The sequence below is a fragment of the Castor canadensis genome, chromosome 2 (assembly GCF_047511655.1).
Source record: "Castor canadensis chromosome 2, mCasCan1.hap1v2, whole genome shotgun sequence".
NCBI classification, from domain to species: Eukaryota; Metazoa; Chordata; class Mammalia; order Rodentia; family Castoridae; genus Castor; species Castor canadensis.
The window spans coordinates 7,681,865-7,707,534 of record NC_133387.1 but is presented as its reverse complement, the minus strand read 5'-3'; the positions used below and the strand labels follow the sequence as shown (position 1 = coordinate 7,707,534).

General features: G+C 40.4%; 1 protein-coding gene across 1 annotated transcript in view; it reads left to right on the top strand.

Moving 5' to 3' along the window:
• Znf398 (zinc finger protein 398) overlaps positions 1-22,898 on the top strand; it is a 40,021-nt gene extending 17,123 nt beyond the window's left edge. Inside the window, exons 3-6 of the mRNA XM_074061212.1 lie at positions 297-423; positions 965-1,078; positions 11,327-11,440; positions 13,266-22,898. Of these exons, the coding sequence (XP_073917313.1) occupies positions 297-423; positions 965-1,078; positions 11,327-11,440; positions 13,266-14,422 (1,512 nt within the window). The 3' untranslated portion in view covers positions 14,423-22,898. The remainder of the gene's footprint in view (positions 1-296; positions 424-964; positions 1,079-11,326; positions 11,441-13,265) is intronic.
• Positions 22,899-25,670: the final 2,772 nt, after the last annotated feature.

Genomic DNA, 25,670 nt, shown 5'->3' with positions numbered 1-25,670 from the left:
TCAAAAAACACTACCCAAAAAAGGGCTAGTGGAATGACTCAAGGTGTAGGCCTAGAGTTGAAAAAAAAAAAAAAAACAGTGCCAGCTATGTGCTGTATTGCATGATTGAATGTCTGGAATTTTAGCATTGTACTAATGACAAGCGGAGTATTAAACATTTTCAGAACTATCTAAAATATTCATTGACAACCCTTTGATAATGTAAAGAAAAAATAAAAGCAACTAATTGGGGGGGAAGATTTATTGAATGACTGAATTGCACTGGGAGAAACTAACCCATGTGATTATAATTTTAGGTGCCTATGGCATTTGATGATGTCTCTATCTACTTTTCCACTCCGGAGTGGGAAAAATTAGAAGAATGGCAAAAGGAACTTTACAAGAATATCATGAAGGGCAACTACGAGTCTCTTATATCCATGGGTGAGGCTGAGTTGGCACTTTTTGAATGAGGTGACAGCAGCTCCAGGAGCACTCAGACAGTACCTTTTCCTCCAGTGTCATCATTCTCACTCTGTCCCCACACACTTCAGAGTCTGGTTCAAGCCAAAGAGCCTAGTTCACACTCGATACGTAGGAGATCGTAACCTCTCCTTTTGTCACGTCACAGGGCAGAGAATGAAGTTCCGGGTGGTGAGTGGGTCAGCTGGCATCTCCCAGGTAACCTGCATTAAAAGGAGGCTGATGCTTCCCACTGAGGCATCGGCCACTCTCACTCCATGAAAGGAGCAGGCAGGCAGAGCTAGCCTAGTACACATGCTTTTGCACACATCACATTTCCTCTTACCTGCTTTCCTGAGTAAATGTCATAAATAGTTGGAGGTGGATTGGGGGTGGGAGACAAATGGAATCTCAAATTCCATGAAACTGTGGACTTCACAGATTCAGCTAAGCCTTGATGAAAAATAGGTGTCATACTTGTGTATCTCTTTATTATATACACTCTCCTTTTATCCTCTCCTAGATTATGCTATGAATCAACCTGATGTCTTATCTCAGATTCAACCAGAAGGAGAACATAATACAGAGGACCAAGCAGGACCAGAGGAAAGTGCAATTCCTGCAGACCCCAGTGAAGGTAAGGAGAAGATATTATCCACTCCTCAGCTCACTTTTCTAGTCAGATAAAGGGGATCAACCACTAAGAAAGCAGGACTTAGGGGCTTCCAAAGCCATTCATTGTTAAAACAACCAGACTTTGAATAGGCACTTCAATATTTGGAACTTAGAGATCACCTGTCCAGTGCCTTCACCCAGTAACACCATACAGCTAAGAGTTGTTAATCGCTTTCCCTGATAAAAGTACTGAGACCTAATGGTTTAGTAAAATAAACATGTGCTTATATAACAAAGGAACAGTCATCCTCATCTGGAGTAAAATGGTTCATGGGAAGGTACACTTGGTCCTTTAGAAGCAGCTGAGAGCTGATGACTCACGCCTGTAATCCTAGGTACTTGGGAGTTAGAGATCAGGAGGGTTGAGGTTTGAAGCCAACCTGGGCAAATAGTTTGCAAAACCTTATCTCAAAAAACCCAACACAAAACAGGCGGAGGGCTCAAGTGATAAAGCACCTGCCTAGCAAGTGTGATGCCCTGAGTTCAAACCCCAGTACTGCCAAAAAAGACCCCAAAACAGGATAGAAGGATCTAGAAGTCCATGTGGTTCCTTCATGGAGCCCTTAACTAGTGGAATCTGATGTCACCCACATGGGCAGTATGGATGTTCTCAGGTCTGAAGTACTAACTGGGAAAAGATTAGAAGTCAAAGTCCAGATGTATGTATGTTTCTTCCTGTCCCGCTTTTGCTATCAGAAAATTCTCTTACATTTTAAAGGAACTTTTATTACCATCTCATATATTGTTATTTTTTCTAACATTTTATTATGAAAATTTTTAAACAGTCAGAAAAGTTGAATTTTATAGTGAATACCTAGCTGTCCAGGTTGAGGTTCTACCACTAACATTTTACCAACCTTCTTTATCATGCCTACATACATCTCTTGTATACCAGTATCATCCAGCCATTCATCTATCCTTTTTTTTTTTTGAACCTGAACTACCTAAGAGATCAGACATGGAACTTGCTATATGGCCTACACTGGCCTCAAACTCGCAATCCTTCTGCTACCACCTCCTAAATGCTGGGATTACAGGCGTATACCATATATGGCCCATATATGTTATTTTTTTAAAGAGTATGTAATGATTGCACTTAGGTAATGTAACAAATTGAATTTGAGTAATTTCTGTATCACAGATATAAATTACGAGTCTAAAATAATACAGAAGATTACGGAAGGATTCATTATTGGAAGAATCTGTTTAGTCTACATTATTAATTATGTGACATAGCTCTCAGCTAGTATAATTGAGTATATCATTTTATCTTGAGGACAAGGGAGAAAAACATACAAGTAATTTGGCTCCATAGTGATGTTTCCAAGTTTCATTTAGCTACCATCTTTTAAATTTTTTAAAATTTTATTATTATTTTGTGGTATGGGGGTTTGAACTCAGGGCATTATGCTTGCTACGCAGGTGCTCCATCACTTGAGACACACCCCCAGTTCTCATTTAGCAACCATCTTGTGAATTTATTTTTACCTTGTTTTTAAAATTCCATTTCTGAGTAGTCTATGTACTTGAATACATTTTTTTTTACTGAAGATGAACAATGTATTTGATTTGTTTAATACTCTAGTTTTATTGTTGATAGTTTTAGCTTGCATTGGTGATTATCAACTTAGATATTTACCCAAACTTGCAAATAGGATTCATGTAATTTGGGCCAATCAGTAGTAACACTTAAATAAACAAACTCACAGGACTCAGCACATAGTCATACTAAGGCTAAGACTTATTACATCAAAAGGATACAAAGCAACACCAGCAAAGGGAAAAGGTGCGTGGAGGAAACCAGAGATAAACTTCCCAGCGTCCCCTACCTGGGGAGTACCACAGGACACTTGTTTCCCCCAGCAGTGAGTTGTGGCAGCACATACAAAGTGCTATCTATCAGAGAAGCTCATTAGGACTCAGTGTCTGTGCTTTTTCTTGGAGCTGTCACATAGACTGACTGCCTCTGCCTAGCATGTACCAAAATCCAGTCTCTCAGAAGGAGAGCAGGTAGTCGATACAATCCATACTGTTTAGGTACAGTGAAGGATGTTTAGGTACATTTAGGATGTTTTGGGCCAGTCAAGGACAAACTGTAAGGAGGCCATTCTCAGGACAGGCAGTCTCAGGCTGTGTTGAATTTTCCTTCTGTTGGCATAGTAAAAGAGCCCTGGTTCCTTTCCATGGAGAATACTATTTAATCACTATCTGATCATTGAGATATGTAAAATGTCTTGTTCCACACGTGTGTGGGGGGGGGAGGGGGAGTATTCTAATGCTATAGCATGTTAGTCACAGTATTTGTTTTTTGTTTTTGGTAGTACTGGGTTTTGAACTCAGGACATCTCATTTGCTAGGCAGGCACTCTACTACTTGAGCATTCGGCCAGTTGTTTTTTGTATTGGGTTTTTTTTTTTTTTTTTTTTTTGGCAGCACTGGGGCTTAAACTCAGCGCCTCACGCTTGCTAGGCAGGTGCTGTACCACTTGAGCCACTCCACCACCAGCTGTGTTGGATATTTTTGAGATAGGGGCTCACCAACTATTTGTCCAGGGCTGACTTTGAACTGAGATCCTCCTGATCTCTTATTTCTGCCTCCTAAGTAGCTAGGATTACAGGTATAAGCCATTGCCTGGCTAGTCACAGTATTTAAAGAGTATCTTTTTGGACTGGTGGAGTGGCTCAGAAGTGGTACAGTGAGTGGTAGAGTGCCTGCCAAGCAAGTATGAGGGTCAGAGTTTAAGTTCCAGTTTGGCGAAAAAAAAAAAAAAAAGAATATTTTTGATGGATTAGTCTCCATTTAACTGTTTAAATCCTTTCTTCATCTTATTCTGATATAAAAAAATTGATTCTTTTTTTTTCTTCCCAAGCAGCTTTTCTCCTTAACATTATCATGTTTATTTTTATTTATTTATTTTTTTGCAGTACTGGGGTTTGAACTCAGGGCCTACACCATGAGCTACTCCACCAGCCCTTTTTTGTGAAGGGCTTTTTCGAGATAGGGTCTCACAAACTATTTGCCCCAACTGGCTTCAAACCATGATCTTCCTGGATCTCTACGTCCTGAGTAGCTAGAATTATAGGCATGAGCCACCAATATCCAGCTATAATGTTTATTTTTAAACAGTTTTAATATACCTTGTAATTTGTTGTTAGACCAATGTTTTTATATTAGAGTATTGATGTGCTTTTAGAAACCTCAATTTTCTAAAATATAATTGGGATTTATCTATATTTCCTACACAATTAAGCCCATAAATTATTGTTGTATTATTCTATTTAGAGTTAGGAAGAATTACTGTGCATTATAAATGAGTGAAAACACATAGAACAAATACACTTGGGAACACACATTGTACCATGTGGGACCCCCTCCTTCTATTTCCAATATCTTGGAATTAATTTTTACGGTCTACCTCCATCAACATGGTCTGAACCCAATGAAAGAAAAGAGAAGTTATGCCCTCTTAGGGAGCAATCATTTATTCCTGCTGCTTTAGATAAAAATCTCATACAATTAGTGGAGAATAGCCTTGAATGGGAAAATATAAACTTGAACATTTCTGAAATTCCTTAAGTTTATTACTATGGCCAAATAGTAATAACACTAAGGGTGGGTGTGTGGTCATTATTTGGTTACTAGTGGTTTTAATATTGAGCTCCCAAATTTAATTCCTTAGAGAAAAACTTTACCCAATAAATTGAAGTGAAATAATTACTGAAAGCCAATTTTGAACAGAAGCAAAGACAAAAACCACTTGATCATCTCAATAGATGCAGAAAAAGCCTTTGATAAGATCCAACATCATTTCATGATAAAAGCTCTAAGAAAACTAGGAATAGAAGGAAAGTTCCTCAACATTATAAAAGCTATATATGACAAACCTACAGCCAGCATTATACTTAACGGAGAAAAATTAAAACCATTCCCTCTAAAATCAGGAACCAGACAAGGATGCCCACTATCTCCACTCCTATTCAACATAGTACTAGAATTCCTAGCCAGAGCAATTAGGCAAGAAGAAGGAATAAAAGGAATACAAATAGGTAAAGAAACTGTCAAAATATCCCTATTTGCAGACGACATGATCCTATACCTTAAAGACCCAAAAAACTCTACTCAGAAGCTTCTAGACATCATCAATAGCTATAGCAAGGTAGCAGGATATAAAATCAACATAGAAAAATCATTAGCATTTCTATACACCAACAATGAGAAAACGGAAAAAGAATGTATGAAAATAATTCCATTTACAATAGCCTCAAACAAAATCAAATACCTAGGTGTAAACCTAACAAAAGATGTGAAAGACCTCTACAAGGAAAACTATACACTTCTGAAGAAAGAGATTGAGGAAGACTATAGAAAGTGGAGAGATCTCCCATGCTCATGGATTGGTAGAATCAACATAGTAAAAATGTCAATACTCCCAAAAGTAATCTACATGTTTAATGCAATTCCCATCAAAATTCCAATGACATTCATTAAAGAGATTGAAAAATCTACTGTTAAATTTATATGGAAACACAAGAGGCCACGAATAGCCAAGGCAATACTCAGTCAAAAGAACAATGCAGGAGGTATCACAATACCTGACTTCAAACTATATTACAAAGCAATAACAATAAAAACATCATGGTACTGGCACAAAAACAGACATGAAGACCAGTGGAACAGAATAGAGGATCCAGATATGAAGCCACACAACTATAACCAACTTATCTTTGACAAAGGAGCTAAAAATATACGATGGAGAAATAGCAGCCTCTCCAACAAAAACTGCTGGGAAAACTGGTTAGCAGTCTGCAAAAAACTGAAACTAGATCCATGTTTATCACCCTATACCAAGATTAACTCAAAATGGATCAAGGATCTTAATATCAGACCCCAAACTCTTAAGTTGATACAAGAAAGAGTAGGAAGTACTCTGGAGTTAGTAGGTATAGGTAAGAACTTTCTCAATGAAACCCCAGCAGCACAGCAACTAAGAGATAGCATAGATAAATGGGACCTCATAAAGCTAAAAAGCTTCTGTTCATCAAAAGAAATGGTCTCTAAACTGAAGAAAACACCCACGGAGAAAATATTTGCCAACTATACATCAGACAAAGGACTGATAACCAGAATATACAGGGAACTTAAAAAACTAAATTCTCCCAAAACTAATGAACCAATAAAGAAATGGGCAAGTGAACTAAACAGAACTTTCTCAAAAGAAGAAATTCAAATGGCCAGAAAACACATGAAAAAATGCTCACCATCTCTAGCAATAAAGGAAATGCAAATTAAAACCACGCTAAGATTCCACCTCACCCCTGTTAGAATAGCCATTATCAGCAACACCACCAACAACAGGTGTTGGCGAGGATGCGGGGGAAAAAGGAACCCTCTTACACTGTTGGTGGGAATGTAAACTAGTACAACCACTCTGGAAAAAAATTTGGAGGCTACTTAAAAAGCTGGACATCGATCTACCATTTGATCCAGCAATACCACTCTTGGGGATATACCCAAAAGACTGTTACTCCAGAGGCACCTGCACATCCATGTTTATTGCGGCACTATTCACAATAGCCAAGTTATGGAAACAGCCAAGATGCCCCAGCACTGACGAATGGATGAAGAAAATGTGGTATCTATACACAATGGAATTTTATTCAGCCATGAAGAACGAAATGTTATCATTTGCTGGTAAATGGATGGAATTGGAGAACATCATTCTGAGTGAGGTTAGCCTGGCCCAAAAGACCAAAAATCATATGTTCTCCCTCATATGTGGATATTAGATCAAGGGCAAACACAACAAGGGGATTGGACTATGAGCACATGATAAAAGCAAGAGCACACAAGGGAGGGGTGAGGATAGGTAAGACACCTAAAAAACTAGCTAGCATTTGTTGCCCTTAACGCAGAGAAACTAAAGCAGATACCTTAAAGCAACTGAGGCCAATAGGAAAAGGGGAACAGGTACTAGAGAAAAGGTTAGATCAAAAAGAATTAACCTAGAAGGTAACACACGCACAGGAAATCAATGTGAGTCAATGCCCTGTATAGCTCTCCTTATCTCAACCAGCAAAAACCCTTGTTCGTTCCTATTATTGCTTATACTCTCTCTACAACAAAATTAGAAATAAGGGCAAAATAGTTTCTGCTGGGTATTGGGGAGGGGGAGAGGGAGGGGGCGGAGTGGGTGGTAAGGGAGGGGGTGGGGGCAGGGGGGAGAAATGAACCAAGCCTTGTATGCACATATGAATAATAAAAGAAAAATGAAAACAGAAAAAAAAGAAAGCCAATTATGTAGCACTTGTAATTCAGAAGCCATAGTGTACTCAAGCCAAAATTCTAGAATAACCCAAAAAGAAAATAAGTTTACTTCTAAAAATTGCACTCTTGGGGAAATATCTTTGACTATCATTTTTCTGGGTTTATTGCTATAATTCCATGTTTATCTCTGGACTTTAGTCCAGTAAGGCTATCTGTTCTTAAAGAAAATGGATGATTAAAAAAAGAAAAAAATGGGCTGGCAGAGTGACTCAAGTAGTAAGAGTACTGCCTTGCAAGTATGAGGCCAGTTCAAACCTCAGTGCCACCAAAAACATAAATAAATAATAGAAAATTTATGATTAAGGCATATCTTAATTTATGATAATCTTTTATTTGCCTCAAGACTATTTCAGGTTAATGTATTTGTGAACAATAGTCAAAGCTTAGTACTTTTACACAAGTACTTAACATATTCACCTGGCTATGTTGCAGTCCCACACCTGTTTTACAAAAAAAGATTTTTTTAAGTATTTATCTTTTTACCAACGGTAATTTCATGTACTTTTAGTGGCTGGCAGAGTGACTCAAGTGGTAGTGCACATGCCTAGCGAGCATGAGGCTCTGAGTTCAAACCCAGTACTTCCCCCACCAAAAAGAAATTCAAGTGCTTTTTATTGTATGTTTAAGAATTAAGATTTCAACATGTTTCCTTGTTGTTGTTTATTTGTTTTTTTTGAGACAAGGGCTCATTATATAGCCCAGACTGTCCTCGAATTCTTGATCTTCCTGTCTCTACCTCCTGAGGATTACAGGCGTGTGCCACCATGCCTGTCTCAACATGTATTTAACTCAATTACTTTATCATATCTTTACACAAATCCCTAAACCTTGAGTTTTCAGCACCTTTTCATGAAGTATGGCTCAAATCAATTTAACACACACATATACACAATCAAATTAACTTAATCAAATTCATTCTTAACATAACATTCAACCAAGTTTAATGTCTAGACCTTAAGTTTTTATATTGTCTTGTGATTAGCTTTTCTACTTTTAACCACTCTTGAGCAGGAAACCTTAGCATTTATCCCTTATCTAATCAGTATTTAGTTTTTCTCTATTTGCTGGCTTTCTCCCAAACCTACTGTTTGCATGTTGCAATGATTTTACTTTCATTTTGAGTGTCTTTAAGTATCTGATGTTGGAGTGACATTGTGGTGACCTGGCAGTAGTCGCTATACTGTCATTGAATAGGTATGTGCACTGGGCTATACCATTATCTAAGTTCTCCCATTCCTTTTATTTCACTTCCTCCAGGCCTTCACATTACACACTCGCACCACTTTCACCAGATTGTGGTAGACACTACAGTATTCCATGACAGTAGTGTTGAGAACCAATATCTTAAATTTAAGTCTTAAATTGTCCCTTCTTAACCTGAAACTATTCAAATACATAACATTCTATGAATTTGTAATGATATAATAACATCAAAAAGTCAAAACCACTTGATCACATTTGGCGGTTTCTAGTGCATAAGAAAATTGTGAAAGAGAAGCAGGTAACCATGTGTGAAAGTCATGTGTACAATGGTTAGAAGTTTGTTCTTGGATGTGTTAGGAGCCACTCTTCCCCTTGAACACTGCCCCCTCTGCCTTTTTTTTCAAATACATTTTGTGTGCAAAATCTAGGAGGGAACAAAGATAAGACTGGGCAAGTTTAACATACTAGCCTTGCTTGTGGCTCACAGTAGGCACTGGGAAAGGCAACTGCTGCCCGTGCTGAAATCTGTACTTTCCCGTCTTGCCATATAAAGGACAGTCTTTGGGACCTCGTCTCATCTAGCCTTTTCTTTCTACTCTGGCCCATTGTTATACACCAGCAGTCTCTAGCTGATTTGAAAGGCATTAGGAGAAGTGAATTTGATCGAAGTATTTTAGATGCATGTAGTAAATACCACAATGAAACCCCATTTATACAATTAATTTATGCTAATAAAAATTAAAATTTTACCCAGTAAATTATATCTTGATTTCATAAAATAATATAAGTAAAATATTTTTTCCATGCAAAGGATGAAATGAAGGATAATTCCATACAAAAGGAAACAAAAGACAAATGAGACTAATAAATTGAAGATTACATTGAGATCACAGCTTTTGATAATATACAGTGATAAAACAAAAAATTCATCCCCATGACTTCCCTCATAAAATAAAAACATTTTACATTCTCTGTGAAAAGTGCATTGGATTCTGTCTGCCATCAACAGCTGCCTGTTTCTTACCAATACCAAAATACAAAGTCTACAATATCATCTCACTTAGAGTTTGTGTAGAATTGAGTTCTAATACAGTGGTGAGCTGAGATCAGTTTGTATCAGTTCATGTAGGCTAATCTACATATCCCTTCCCAACTCCATGTTCTGTGACATCACATAGACAGCCTGAAATAAAATATTACCCTGAACAGAAATTGGCAAATACTATGTCCAGGACTTTTTTTTTTTTTTTTTTTTGGGTGCATGTATGGGGGCAGTACTGGGGTTTGAACTCAGGCTTAGCATTTGCTAGGCAGACACTCTACCACTTGAGCCATGCCTCCAGCCCCTCCCTGCTTTATTAACTAAAAAAATTTTTTAAAGGACATTAGGAAACCAGTTGTGGTGTTGCACACCTATCATCCCAGTTTTGGGAAGGCTAAAGCAAGAAGATCATGAGTTCGAGGCCATCCTGGGATACACTGTGAATTCAGAACAGCCTGGGAAACATAGCAAGACCCTATCTCAAGAATAAACCCCAAAGGAGGGGGCGGGGTGCATTGAGCAAAGCAGTTAGTTGTGTTAATTTGCTAGGACTAAAACCATAACCTACCTACAAGGATTTTTTGAGAAATAACTATAGAGGTCTTGAATTTACTCTCTGGATCTTTTCAGCTTGCCAGATTGTCCTTTTAGGCTTAAAAAAAAAAAAGTCACCTGGGCTAGAATAGCAAGCACAGATGTTTCCACACTGACCAAATGAGGCGTGCTTGTGTATTTGTGAATCCTTCGGGAGTGCTGCTGTTTTCTTTCAGAAAGAATCCTCAAGACCTGAAGGACTTGGTGGTGTGTTTTCATCCCTTCCAGGGCCCAGGAAATAATGACCTATATCATTTAAGAAACAAAAATAAAATGATCTCTTGGAGAGAGCCAAGAATTGGGAATCTGAAAAGTATGTTTCTGAGAGTCAGATTCTGTTTAAACTGACCTAACTTTGTAATTCTAGAACTGTACTTATCTTTTAATTAACATTTTTAGAAGTCTTTTTCTTTGTGTTTTTTTCCCCTGGCATATTTTAAAGATTTGGTGTTTCACTATAAGTACTTCCTTATTGGCCATTTGTTTAACTTCTGTAGGCCCCTCTACTTAAAGGGAGAAAATATTGGCTGCTCCATTGTTTCACAAACAGAAAAAAAATGGAAATATTTTTAATATAGGAGTGCTACCAAAATGAAATGTAATATTGGTCCTATATTAGTGCAATGTGTCATCTCTAAAATAAAAATCACAATTTGTCATCAAATGGACTCACTAAAAATAATCAGTGAGTGATCAGTGTATTGTATATAAATACCTCAGTTTGATTTAATTCTGAAATGGTCTCCAGAGTTGTGTGCATTTCTTTAAAGGAGGGTTCTGTTTAAGTGAGTTAGAAATAAGTACTTGGAGCGTGGTATGGTGTAAACCTATAATCCCAGTACTTGGGAGGTAGATGCAGGAGGATCTTGAATTCAAAGCCAGCTTGGGCTACATGGCAAGAGATCCTATACCAAGAAATAAAACAAAATGAACAAAGGAAAAAACATAAGTATCTAGGAAAAATGCAGTGTTCAGCTAATTGACATGATTATTTTACCTTCTTGTTCAAGTCCCTGAAAACCATTCTCTTTTCTCCCCCTCAAATAGAGCCTGGTCTTTCAACATCAGATATTCTGTCTTGGATTAAACAAGAAGAAGAACCTCAGGTTGGGGCCCCACAGGAGTCCAGGGAGAGTGACATGTACAAAGGCACCTATGCTGGTAAGTAACAGATGGAAGGGATGCTCATATCCAGATCCAGCTCATGCCAAGAGTAACTGAAGAAAATGCAGCTGAAATGTAGCTGTAGGAGCAAGGAAGTGGGAGGACAAAAGAAAGATGTGGTTAATTGAGTTAAAAATGAAATCAAAAGACCATTGAGATAAATTTTAACTGAGCAAATAGAGTACTTTAGTGCAAAAACAAATTAGATTATTAAGTTGGGTGTTGTATCGCACGTCTATAATCCCAGCTACTACTAGGCAGATAGAAGCAGAAAGATTGTGAGTTCAAGGCTAGCTCAGGGAAAATTAGTGAGACCCTATCTCAAATACTGGGGGTGGCTCAAATGGTAGAGCACTCGCCAGTCATGCTGGAGATCCTGGATTCAATCCCAGTTTTGCAGTATTGCAAAAAAATAAAAATAAATACATAAAAATTGGTGGGGTTGGGTATATATAACTCAGCGGTGAAGCTTGTGCCTAGCATGCACAAAATCCTGGGTTCAATCCCCAGCGCCATATTAAAAAACAAAAAGAAAAAGAACTGTCAGAGGAAGAAAAATAGTGCATATAGATGGACCAAAAGAATGAGGATGAGGAAAAACAATATTTGAACATAAATGAGGAGTAATAGGGAGATAGGCAATGGAGACAAAAGCACTGGAGAGATACAAAAGCGAAAGTTAATTCTGAACCCTCTGCCAGTGAAGGGAAAAACAGAGATGGGAGAAGAAACAGCTTTTCTCTGAGGCATTTAGCACCATCTGTGTTTTGCCATTTGAATTTAAAAGAGAATCTCAAGGTAACAATTGATGCCTTCTGAGCGAGGGGCTTGGCTCAAGTGGTAGAGTGCCTACCCAACCTGCAGTTCAAACCCCAGTACCACAAAACAAACAAAAATACAATTGTGTTCCTTTAGACTCTGAGAAGTACAAATGAAAAAGAAATAAGGGCTGGGGGTATGGCTCAAGTGGTAGAATGCCTGCCTAGCAATTGTGAGGCCCTGAGTTTTTGGCCCGTATTGCCAAAAGTCTCAAAACCAAACAAACGGTATCTTCAAGAAACTTAGACTTAAGGATACACTATCAAGCTAGCATGCCTGTTGTAAAGTGCCAAGGGTGAGTAGAATGGATGACGTATGAAAGAAATGATACGTGTGCAGACCATTCATCAGTTTTAATTGAGGTATTTAGAAAAGGCGTAAGGAAGGATAGGATGCTGCCAATAGTCTTAGAAGACTGACTGGTTTGATATGGCTGGATATAATTTGGGAAGATGGGAAGAAAGGAGAAGCATTCTTCAAAAGGGAGGACAGAATGAGCAAAGATGCAGAAGTGGAAATGCTCTCTATAGTGAAGAATTTATCTGGCAAAACAGAGAGGAAAAGGAGTAGATAAATAGGTGATTTTAGATTCTACCACACACAACAGGCAACAGAGAAAGTTCTCGAGCAGAGGTGAAGCATAATGAAAGTAATGTGGAAGAGATTGGTGCAGAGGTTTTCCTTTTCCAAGCAGGGAGCATGGCAACCTTGACCAACCTGTTAAGGCTGGATCAGAGGGGTTGGTAAGACAGCTGTAACTTTTTGTTGGTATTACTAGGGTTTGAATCAGGGCCTCGCATTTCCTAGGCAGGCACTCTACCACATGAGCCACTCCACCAGCCCTGTTTTGTGTTGGGTATTTTGGAGACAGGGTCTTGTGACATATTTGCCCTGGCTGGCTTCCAACCACTTTTCCTGATCTCTGCCTCCTGAGTAGCTAGGATTACAAGTGTGAATCACTGGCGCCCAGAGACAGATGTAACTTTTAAGTCCTTTCTTTCAGATGAAGAGCTTGTCATCAAAGCCGAAGGCCTTACTAGAACCTCCTTATGCCCTGAGGCACCCGTTGCCTTCTCTGCTCCACCACCAGCAGCTGCAAAAGATGCTTTTTCAGACGTGGCTTTCAAAAGTCATCAGTCTGTACCCATGACTCCTTTTGGACGTGCAGCCACTGACCTGCCTGAAGCCTCAGAGGGACAAATGACCTTTACTCAGTTGGGTAGCTACCCCCTCCCACCTCCAGTCGGGGAGCAAGTGTTCTCATGCCACCATTGTGGTAAGAGTCTCAGCCAAGACATGTTGCTGACGCACCAATGTAGTCACGCTGGTGAGCACCCCTTAGCCTGTACCCAGTGCCCCAAGCACTTTCCCCTGCAGTCTGACCTCAGCAGCACTTCCCAGAACCATGCTAGTGAAACACCCCCCACCTGTCCACACTGTGCCCGGACCTTCACCCACCCCTCCAGACTCACCTACCACCTTCGGGTCCACAGCAGCACCGAGCGCCCTTTCCCCTGTCCTGATTGCCCCAAGCGCTTTGCAGATCAGGCGCGACTCACCAGCCACCGGCGAGCTCATGCCAGTGAGAGGCCCTTCCGCTGTGCACAGTGTGGCCGAAGCTTCAGCCTGAAGATCAGCCTCCTGCTGCATCAGCGGGGACACGTCCAGGAACGCCCCTTTTCCTGCCCTCAGTGCGGCATTGACTTCAACGGCCACTCAGCCCTGATCCGCCATCAGATGATCCACACGGGTGAGCGCCCCTATCCGTGCACGGACTGCAGCAAGAGCTTCATGCGCAAGGAGCACCTGCTGAACCATCGGCGACTGCACACTGGCGAGCGACCCTTCCAGTGCTCGCACTGCGGCAAGAGCTTCATCCGGAAGCACCACCTCATGAAGCACCAGCGCATCCACACTGGCGAGAGGCCCTACCCCTGCGCGCTTTGTGGCAGAAGCTTCCGCTATAAGCAGACGCTCAAGGACCACCTGCGGACAGGCCACAGCGGAGGCTGTGCAGGTGATAGTGACCCCTCCGCACAGCCATCGGCCCCACCTGGTCCACTCTTAACTGTGCTTGAAACCGCTGGCCTAGGTGTTACCATAGAAGGTCTAGAGACCAATCAGTGGTATGGGGAAGGGAGTGGAGGGGCAGTTTTGTAAATCTGTGGCCTCATTGTTATTTGTGTTCAAAGCAGGGCAGAAAGTCCAGGAGAAAGTCCACGAGCCTCCACTGTCCACAGTAATTATCTGGCACATCAAGAAAGTTGTGGTTCTCAATCCTCAACTGGAGACATGCTTTGTTTTGAAACTTCATGGATAGTACAAGAATACTATATTTTGAAATCCAGAAAGGCCTGTAGAGGAGTCCAGCATCCTTATCTTTTCAAAAATACCACAAAAGCAGAAGTTATAAGTACTGCAGAGAGGTTGGGAAGCAATAGTTGTCCTCCCATTATCCTGTCATGGGATAGAAGAGAGTAGATCATGTGTCTGGGAAAAGAAAGATGTGTGAGAAGAACCCCTAAAGCTTGAAGCCCATTGTGAGGCATGAGAATGTTCAAAACCTTTTGCTAATTCTTTGATAGGTGAGGTGATTGTTGGTAGAATGTACTTTAGCTGCTCTTGCTGTTGCATTCTTGACACCAGCTAAGCTCTGTTCATACCTTCGTAGTCACCTTTCCCTGAAACATGATGACTCAGACTGCCTTCCTAGATCACCTAGATTGAATCTGCTAATACATTTTGTTTAATATTGAGTGAAAAAGAAATCTGACTTTAATAGTTTATTTATGGGAACAGTTCTTAGCTTATACTGGCTTAATTTGAAGCATTCAGACTCATACTGGCATTTAATCTGCCAGAAACCTTTGCCAAGGTCCTGGTTAAAAAATTGGGAGCAGAGTTCTCAGTCCAACTTTAAAAAGTTAGAGATCCCAGAGAAATATCTGGCACAACAGTGACAGAACAGCCTAAAGTCTGTGCCCAAGCCATGTTTTTGGAGTCACTTATGTTAAATATCCCTTAGATTTTCCAAGCCAGTAAGCTGGCTTTTCCATTCCTGGTGTCTGATTTTCTTTAGTCATTAGCAGCAAAACTCACAGCACTTTCTAGAAGCATTAAGAAGTTTTAGAAAGTGCCACTGAGCTCTGGGCTTTCATTTTCTCAGCAATGCAATAGCAGTATTGCAGTGTGTAACTCTTGAGTCATTAAAAAAGGTGTCTGCTCCCCCCACCTGTCCCTACCCCCCTGGCAGTAGGCAGACAGAGGCAACTTCTAAACCACTGAGAGCTACGCATCATATGTAGACAAGAACTGCCTGTCTTGCCTGTGGTGCTTTTATGGAGCTGGCCTACCATGTGTCTTTTTTTTGGGGGGCGGGAGGACTCATTCAATCACCTGGGAGCATCTGAGCCTGGTTCTGTTCATAAATGTCTTTGCAACTGGTGTAAATTCTTTTCCCTTATGGCTCTCAAATTTTTATCTGTAAGATGAAGCTGTTGAAAGGGAAAAAGTGAACCTCTAGAAATTAAAAATAGAGCAAAAAAAAGAAAAGAAAAAATCTTGTGGTATATTACTTCTGTGCCAAAATCCTGTCTCTTATCTTTGGCTTCTGTCCAGGTGAAGCCAAATGAGGCAGTAAAATCAAAGCAGAAAAGTTCTTGTAGAAACTGGATTGAAATCAATTTGATTTGTTTTGTTCTTACTTAGAGCCTGAAGTAGAAGACAGAATGCAGAATCCCTATATCTTGGGCAGAAAAGTTGTTTATTCCTACACTCTTTTGTTTGTCATCTACAATGCCTGGAACAAGGTCTGGGACTATTTAGACACAACATTTTCTTGATAAGTGGTAAGGAAGGGACCCATTTTCTCCTTATCATTGAGCCCAGCCTTCATTCTGACTAGTTATTTATAAACATGCTAGGAAAGGATGTTAGCCCAGTTACCTGTACTCCTGGAAAGGTTCTGTTGTATTATTTGCAGTTCTTTCTCTCTCTCTCTCTCTGTCTTTTTTTAATTTGGTAGTACTGGAGTTTGAACTCAGGGCCTTATGCTTTTCAGGCAAGCACTCTTCCACTTGAGTCACATTTCCAGTTTGTTTTGCTTTAGTTATTTTTTGAATAGGGTCTTCATGTTTTTGCCCTGGGCTGACCTTTGCCTCCTGTATAGCTTGGATTGCAGGTGTATACCACCATGACAGGCTTATTTGTTGACATATGGTCTCACTAACTTTTTGCCTGACTGGCCACAAATCATAATCCTCCCAATCTCTGCCTCCTAAGTAACTGGGATTACAGGCATAAGCCTCCACATCTGGTAAGATAATCACATTTATAAAACACTACTTTGTGATATACACAATACCAAGGACCATGGGTGACATAAGAAATGTGTATAAGACTTGGCCTGCTGTCTTAATTTTCAGTCTATAGGCAATGAAAAAGCCCAAGGGAATAGATAGGCAGATGATAGGCAGATTCCTGGTGTATTGGGACAAAGAGCTTTCTAGCAGAATCTGACCCACCCATGGGTAAACGTGGGAGTTCTGGGAATTCCAAAGCCAGTGTTCTGGCTTCACTGGATCTAGTAGGAACTTGAGTGTGAGGTTCAAGTCTGGTTTGCATCTGGACCACCCAATGTAAAGAAAAGAGTCAAAGCACTATCTTCATGTACTGAGCTCTTTTCTGGATAGATTGGTGCATCTGCCATTGTGCACTGGAGAAGGGATTTCAATCCCAGGTGAGATGTGACATGTGGGACTAGATAGTGCCCAAAATTCATTTTAACTCAAAAATTTTATCCAGGACACAGAGATTAGTAAATTAGTAATGAAAAAGAACTGTGTACTCCAGTTCTGCATATGGCTGTCATTGCTCCTTCTAAGGAACTGTATCCAGGAGGGATCTCAACTTGGTAAAAAGTGAACATAGTTCCAATACCAGCCAAGCCAGAGCCATAAAGCTGGATGGAAGGGAATGTGCAGGGCCATTGTGGATCCTAACCCTTAGCCTGGGTACAAGCAGGTGCTCAACTATTGTGCAGTGCATTCTCCTTTCCCTCCATCAGTCCCTACCAGGTAGAGCCCAGGCCACCTCTGTGAAAGATTAAAAAATGGATCATTGGAAAAGGTAAGGTAAAGTCCAAGAGAAAGTTTTCAGCATGTGGAGGAGGAACCCTTGGTCCATCAAGTACTCCTGAAAGAAACCATGCATTTAACCCTGCAGTTAAAGAAACACCTGGGGCCTGGTTGTCATGACCAGATGACACGGGGAAGAGGAAACCCCAGAAGTGTGTGCCTCACCTGTCTGCCCTCTGGACTTTTACACATAAATTCTATCTCCATTAGAGTGGGTCTGGGTGTTGACTCTAACCAGATTCACTATTTGCTTACTAGATTTTTCATTGTCACCATTGAATGAACTTTTGGTTCAGCCACAGATATGAAAATAAATGAAATTGGTTGATTAGAAAGTAAAAGATAACTTTGATCCTCTGCTACTGAACATTTGGTAGTAGAAACACCTTAGCTGGATTCTAGTTGGAACTGGGTTCTATATAACTTCCCTCATATTAATAATCAGGTTTGCAAAGTTCCTGGGAGTGGCTCCCCTGGGCTTCTCTTGAGAGACATGTCTGGGCTCGAGGTGTGGCTCAAGAGGTAGAGTGTCTGCCTAGCAATTGCAAAGTGCTGAGTTCAAACCCCATTCCTGCTGAAAACAGAAACGAGAGGCATGGGTAGCTATGTCTATTTTGACCAAACCCTGTGTCTTATTAGGTGACAAAAAATGCTCACTGTCTCAGTCCCCCAAAAGCCTTGTTGATTAAAAAAAAAATCTTTAAAATCCCAAATTTGTCAGTCTTCCTCTGAGGAGAGGCAGGACATTTCTCTCTTCCCATGCCTTAGATTTTTAGACAACAAAACACCCGCAGTTGCATGAGGGCTGCATACTAGGAAGTCTTTCCCAAAAATACTCTTAGAACTGAGGATCTCTGACATATAAATCTTTTCCTGAGTGATTAATGGATACTTCTGGCCCTGTTCGATTCACTTTGGTTGTTGTTTGTAGAAAGGGAACAGTTACTTCTCACACACTGTACACATTTGTTTTGGCAAGTTTCAGACTCCTATACACAGATAGTCAAAGATTAGATTGGTGGGAGGATGAGGTAGGGCAGGGGTGCACAGGACCTTAACATAAGGGTGGTCATGAAGGCTATATAGTATTAATGACTAAGAGCAAGGACTCTGGAGTCAGACCTAGATTCAAGTCCTAACATCATAAGGAATGTAACAGATCTATTATTTAGCCATCTTGAACCTTAATTTCCTTATCTAAGGTAGGGATAATGATACCTGTGTCCCACAGGTATTAGGGCTTAAGAGGAGACCAACGTAAAGTGTTTGGTACGTGGCCCATGACACAAAGAAAGGAGTGGTTTTACAAGACCAATTGGAGAGGAGGTCATGAAGCCAGGTTGAATGGGGATGGCAAGTGTCAAGAATCGAGGCTGCTCAGCAGAAACACGATTGCTGGATGTCTGAGTTTTTCGTATGCCATCTTCTTTTGCTCCTGTTTAGCCTCATCTTTTATGTTTTTCTGCACCTCCAAGCTCCCATAAGTTTCTGTGTGCCATGACCCCACTTGGCTCTGACTCTTGGTTTTACTTATTTCAGAGTCTATAGTGGAGAACCTGGCCTACCTCCTCTTTCTATGCCAAATCCCAGAAGTTTTCAGCCAATCCTTGGGGTTACATGCTTATCCTGGTTCAAGCTGGAATCAATAGTAAAAGTTTTATGGTCCCTGCACCAGCGTCTGTGGATTTGGTAGACTCATTTAGAGATGGGCAGATAGTAACATAGTGTGACATTTCAGTACTATCAGGGTAGAAAGAATACTTAACCTCTATCAGGGTTCCTTCAAAGACTCTGCTTCATAAGCAGCATCACAGGCCAGAGTAGATTGTCCTTGAACAAAAAACCTGGAAGGTGTGCTTTATCTTGCAAAAGGAGTCATTTGTCACTAGGAGTCAAGGGATGGTGTTATTCATCCCGTTCTGACCCTGCTCCAGTTTCTTTTTAAATGAGTAACTGACCACAATCAAACACACACAGGTGGCTTTACCAACTTGGTCAATTAAATTTGCCTCCCCATCACTCCTAAGACAAAGAAGGCAGAACTATACAGCCCAATCAGAGCAGCCTCAAAAACTATGCTGCAAAGCTGTCCAAGATATCCATTACATTTTGAATAAAGGATGTGACAAAACCTCAGTGATGTGGCTCTGTGTTTATTAGCAAAGCCAGTATTTACTGTAAAACCTTGTTACTGACCTAAAAATTAAGATACCTAGGCACAGATGCTGTATCTTATTTTGGGTCCCTCATGGAGTTAGGCTTGTGGATGCTCAATAATTGTATTGTGGGAAGACCACCAGAATAGGAATTAAAAACTGAATTCTTGTCCTAGTTTAGCATTCTCAAATTGATATGGGGCAGATAATTTATAAAGATCTAATTTTCCTAATTCTAGTGTGAAGATTGAGCAAGATGGTAATATGTGGTCCCTTCCACTTAAAATTACAGAATTTAAGGTTTTACTTCTGGGTCTTCTTTCCTTGGCTTGATTCCGCCTAGGTTTTGCCCTATTGAGTAATTACATCAACACAGCAAAAAAAAACACTTTGCATTACTACAAAATAAAGTATCTCATTATAGTCATTCCAAAGCCACACAAACTGACAAATTTCTAAGCAAAGTATAAAGTTTTGTTTTAAATTCTTATGAAGTAGACATTTAACTGCATTTTTTTTTTCTTTTATTATTCATATGTGCATACAAGGCTTGGTTCATTTCTCCCCCCCTGCCCCCACCTCCTCCCATTTTTTTTTTTTCAGTATTGGGGCTTGAACTCAGGGCCTTCAACTTGAGCCACTCCACCAGTCAGTCCTATTTTTGTGAAAGGGTTTTCGAGATAGGGTCTCACGGAATATTTGCCCAGGCTGGCTTTGAACCGCAATCCTCCTGATCTCTGCCTCCTGAGTAGCTAGGATTACAGGTGTGAGCCACCGGCACTCTGCTTAACTGCATTTTTAAAGCACAGGAAAATAAAAGGAAAACTCCAATATAATGTTTGTGTTAGGGTTGTTTGGTGATTGTTTTTCCCTACAAGTTTGGTGTAATATAAAGCATTTGTGTAAAGCATTTTTCATGCTTTTGTAAGAATGAGCATTATCCTAATGAAAAAGGGCCTGGGAAGGAAGTCAGGAGGCCAGAGTTTTAATCTTGTTTTTAATATCCTCACTTGTTGTGAGGATAATAACCTAGTTTACAAAGGTGCCAGGGTAAATGAGGAAAGGTTAAAAAGTGCTTCGAAACATATTTTGCAGGTTTAAGAAGAAAGTGTTGATACAGTAAGTGTAGGAGAATTGTTGACAAGTCAACTTCCTGGGTGATGTTATACTTTTCTACATTTAAGACTGTACAGTCATCATTTCCTCATTTCCATCTTACTTTCCTGTGCTGGGAAGAAGCTAGCATGAGACTATAATTTGGGGAGCAGCAGGAGAAGCATTTACTGTGCATATGCAGATTAAAAACAAAGTTTAATATAGGAAATACCAGATTTGCCTGTATAATGTGTTGACTTCTACGACGAATATTGTAAGAAAACCAGTTTTATGTATATAAAGAATTATGATAGATCAGGAAAGCTGTATTCCAGGAGAGATTGGATTAAACATGCAGAATTCAAAATTAAGAATGTACATGAATCTGTGTACATCAATCATTCTTGGTCTTCAGTTTATCATTTAAAAAAAAAGTGTCAGAAAGACAATATCTACTAGCCAACCTCAACAAATACACAACAGGATAAAAATGAACAAGAATAAGTAAACCAATCATATTTATGTTATTGGCCACTAAGAAATAATTTAGGATTTTTTACTTCCCAGGTGATGGTGTGGTGCTATGACCCGGAGATGAGCAAGGACTGTTTTACTAGCTTGTTCTTTGCTGAACATGAGAATGACCCTGGGGTGGGGGTTAGGAGCTATCCATGCCATAGCCCACTCTGGGATGTTTTCATTGCTGTGTGATGGAGCTTGAGTGTTTTGTTTTTCCAAATTCCCCCCAAGTAATTCTAATGTGCCTGTGTGATTTAGAAGATCATGAAAGAGAAAATGAGTTACTGAACTGGAAATGGCCAATTAGCCTGCTTTACTGGAACAGGTTGTTGTGGATTGGAGACTAATAAAAGGTCTTTGAATCCACAGTGGGAAGTCATAATTTGATTCCAGAGGCAGAGTTCAAGGAAATAGATGGGGGAATGTTGTCAAAAAAAGTTATAACTGCTTTCCATAGTTGGGAGCGCCACAGGCAGCAAGAAAAGCAACATTCACTTCAGCTGTGCCTACTACAGGCAAAGTCCAGAGACCTTAAGATGCTGGCAGAACTGGATGAGCACAGATGAGAACTGATGCCCCATGCCTATACTGGAGACCTTCCTAATTTCTCTCATGGTGAGGCCTACACCTTCTTCTAAGAGCAGTTTGCTGAAAAACAAAGAGGGACTTTGGTAACTTCATTACCAACCTGGATTTAACAATCATACCTTATTAAGGTTTTTTTTTTTCCAAGATAGGATCTCAGAAACTACTTGCCTAGGGCTGACGTCAATGCTCTCTCCCCCCCATCTCTGCCTCCTGAGTAGCTAGGATTACAGGTGTGAGCCACTGGCGCTTGGCCTTATTAAGGTTTTAATACTTTATTTTTGCATGTGGAAAAACCAATATGTTTTTGGCATGAGCACTAAACTTTATTTTGAATGAATTTTGACCATTTTCAGTAATCAAATATGCACTTAAAAGTTGAGAAGATTCAAAAAAACATACTGTAGTTGCCACCATGCAACATGTTATCTGCATAAAGGGTTTTAAGTCCCAGGGGTCTGTTGAATGAGACCTGTCAAGTAACTGAGCACTTACCTACTTACTGCCACTGAAGGAACCACAGAGTCGTTATATTACCCATCTATAGTGTCAGACCTGTGAATGAACTTGAGGAAAAAAGTCTTTCTTCTAAACTTTGCACAGGCTTAAAGCAATTTTGAGTGAAGCAGAGAAGGAAAGAGAGAGAGAGAGAGAGAGAGAGAGAGAGAGAGAGAGAGAGAGAGAGAGAGAATAAGTTTCAATTAAAATGTTGGCCAAGATGGGCACCAGTGGCTCACATCTGTAATCCTAGCTATTTTGGAGGCTGAGAATCAAGGTTCAAGGACAGCCCAGACAAGTAGTTCCCAAGACCTTATCTCCAAAATAATGAGAACAAAATGGGCTGGAGGTGTGGCTCAAGCTATAGAATGCCTGCTTTGTAAATGTAGAGTCCTGAGTTCAAATCCCATCACCTCCTCCCCCCAAAATCTGTTCCACAAAAATAAATAGATAAAAGTGTTGGGTAAAGGTGGGTCTGCAAAAGGAAGGGATGTTGAAAACTCAATAGTAAGAGCAAATTGCCCTTAAAACTTTTATGAAATTGTATAAAATATTTGGGATCCCCACATTAACACTTTCTGCCACTTCTAAGTAGTCTTGTAGTTTTATCATCCTGCTCCCAGAATCCCTCCCCTCCAGAAAGCCCTGCTTTTTTTTTTAATTTTTATTGTTTAATTATTCATATGTGCATACAAGGCTTGGTTCATTTCTCCCCCCTGCCCCCACCCCCTCCCTTACCACCCACTCCGCCCCCTCCCTCTCCCCCCACCCCCTTGATACCCGGCAGAAACTATTTTGCCCTTATTTCTAATTTTGTTGAAGAGAGAGTATAAGCAATAATAGGAAGGAACAAGGGTTTTTGCTAGTTGAGATAAGGATAGCTATACAGGGTGTTGACTCACATTGATTTCCTGTGCGTGTGTGTTACCTTCTAGGTTAATTCTTTTTGATCTCACCTTTTCTCTAGTTCCTGGTCCCCTTCTCCTATTGGCCTCAGTTGCTTTTAAGGTATCTGCTTTAGTTTCTCTGCATTGAGGGCAACAAATGCTAGCTAATTTTTTAGGTGTCTTACCTATCCTCACACCTCCCTGTGTACTCTCGCTTTTATCGTGTGCTCAAAATCCAATCCCCTTGTTGTGTTTGCCCTTGATCTAATGTCCACATATGAGGGAGAACATATGATTTTTGGTCTTTTGGGCCAGCCTAACCTCACTCAGAATGATGTTCTCCAATTCCATCCATTTACCAGCGAATGATAACATTTCGTTCTTCTTCATGGCTGCATAAAATTCCATTGTGTATAGATACCACATTTTCTTGATCCATTCGTCAGTAGTGGGGCATCTTGGCTGTTTCCATAACTTGGCTATTGTGAATAGTGCCGCAATAAACATGGGTGTGCAGGTGCCTCTGGAGTAACTGTGTCACAGTCTTTTGGGTATATCCCCAAGAGTGGGATTGCTGGATCAAATGGTAGATCGATGTCTAGCTTTTTAAGTAGCCTCCAAATTTTTTCCAGAGTGGTTGTACTAGTTTACATTCCCACCAACAGTGGAAGAGGGTTCCTTTTTCCCCGCATCCTCGCCAACACCTGTTGGTGGTGGTGTTGCTAATGATGAAAGCCCTGCTTTTGATTTTGTCACAGTCAGGATGTGAATGACATTGTAGACTAGGGAGTTGCCCTCGAATCAAGGTCGGCATAACTAGACAGTGTCCTAAAGCATTTTAACCAGTTGTTCCTCAATAGGTAACTGCCTCGAGGTCAACCAGTGATTTCTGGAAACCAGTCTAATGGTAGGATACCTCCCAGTACAGGATCTCTTCTACCCTCAGATATCTCAGCTTTGTCAGCCCATGGTTACCAGAGTACCTGTAACAGGGCTGACAGTGTGGTTGTAGCAGCTCCTCCCTCATGTCTTCTTGTTTTTCTTCTGGGAAATGCCCCTTACTCACCCCATTTGCTACTCTCTTCTTGTATCCGTTAAGGGTTTTTATGGCCAGTGGTTGCTAGGTTATAAAATAATGTTAGTGCAATGAAGCCTGTACATTTAATTCTGTCTGAGTTGAGTAGCTTTGTTTTCATATAAAAGCGAATTGAGCCTCTAGCTCTGGGCAGCCACTCTGTCTACAAGGGGTGAAGGTGTGGATGATCTAGTGAGAAATCCACCTTTTGTGCTATGGTGGTGTTTTACTGTATATAGAGATGTAGTTACAACTTGTTCAATACTTAGGACAGTTAAGAAAGTCTTAACTGTTTTATCCTGAAGAGATTGTTTAACTACTTGGGACTAACCTAGTCCTCCATTTTCCCTCTCTAGGAAAGAAGAAAAATAAGCTGATACTTTATGGGTCAGAGTGTGTGTTCTGAGATGTGGCTTGCTGGTAGAAATGAATTTGCCTAGAGCTTTTCAGACTGAATTTTCCTGGATCCTCTAATAATAATGAACATGGTTATTTACAAAAGGGTGGGAGCAGGGAGCAGCTTGTAGTCAGGGAAGGAAATCACTGGCTTCTGGGAGCATAACCATTACTAACTCCTAAACTTCTTGAGGATAATAATACAAAGCCCATGAATACTCATTTTTATATCGTGGAAGTGTGCCTAACAGGGAAAGTGTCACCAGAGGATGGATGAAGGGGCTCCTACAGCTTCCCAGTTTCCACTCAAAATCTCAAGTCCTTGAGATCCACAAACATTGAAAAGCATTTCAAGGTGTCTCACAACAAGGAGTCTCACAAGGTGAAAGTCCTAGTAAGGATTTATTTTAGTATAGCAGGAATAACATATAGCTGGAGGGAGAAGAAAAAGAGAGATAAACATTTCCTGTTCCCACACAGGAAATGGGAGCAAAGACTCAAAATGGTGGTCCCTAACTCCTAGTTTTATACTGGAAAGCTGGAGAAATACACATGGTCAAAGATAATGGGTCCTGGTGGCTGAGGTGGCTGACAGGGAGGGGTCACCCTCCCAAATCACACCCTAAATCCAATAGGATGCTTTAGAACTTCCTTTCCTAGACATTATTATTCTCCACCCATTCAAGAATCCTTGCAGCTTCCTAACATCTCAAAGAGAAAAGCAGAAGCAGGTAGCTCCTCTTTGTCTCCCAGTTTTTATAACTTAGCATCTAAAAGATGGGAGGGGGCCAGCTGTCCTGACTCTTGTTCCAATGTGAGCGTCTGGCCTTTTAAATATTGATTAAAATATAATTTTCCTGTCTCCTCATCTAACTATCCTGCTTCGAAAGTACTTGATAATTGCCCTTCTGAATACAGTCCTCTGAGCACCTTGCCCCTTGGGTCCATAATTCTCTTTATTTTACTAAGCGAAGTGGAACTCACAGGTACTGGCAGGCTTGCCTCTCCTCAGGGTGATCAGCTTGGAGTTGTCTGTGGTTAATAAGATAAGGACCGGTTATT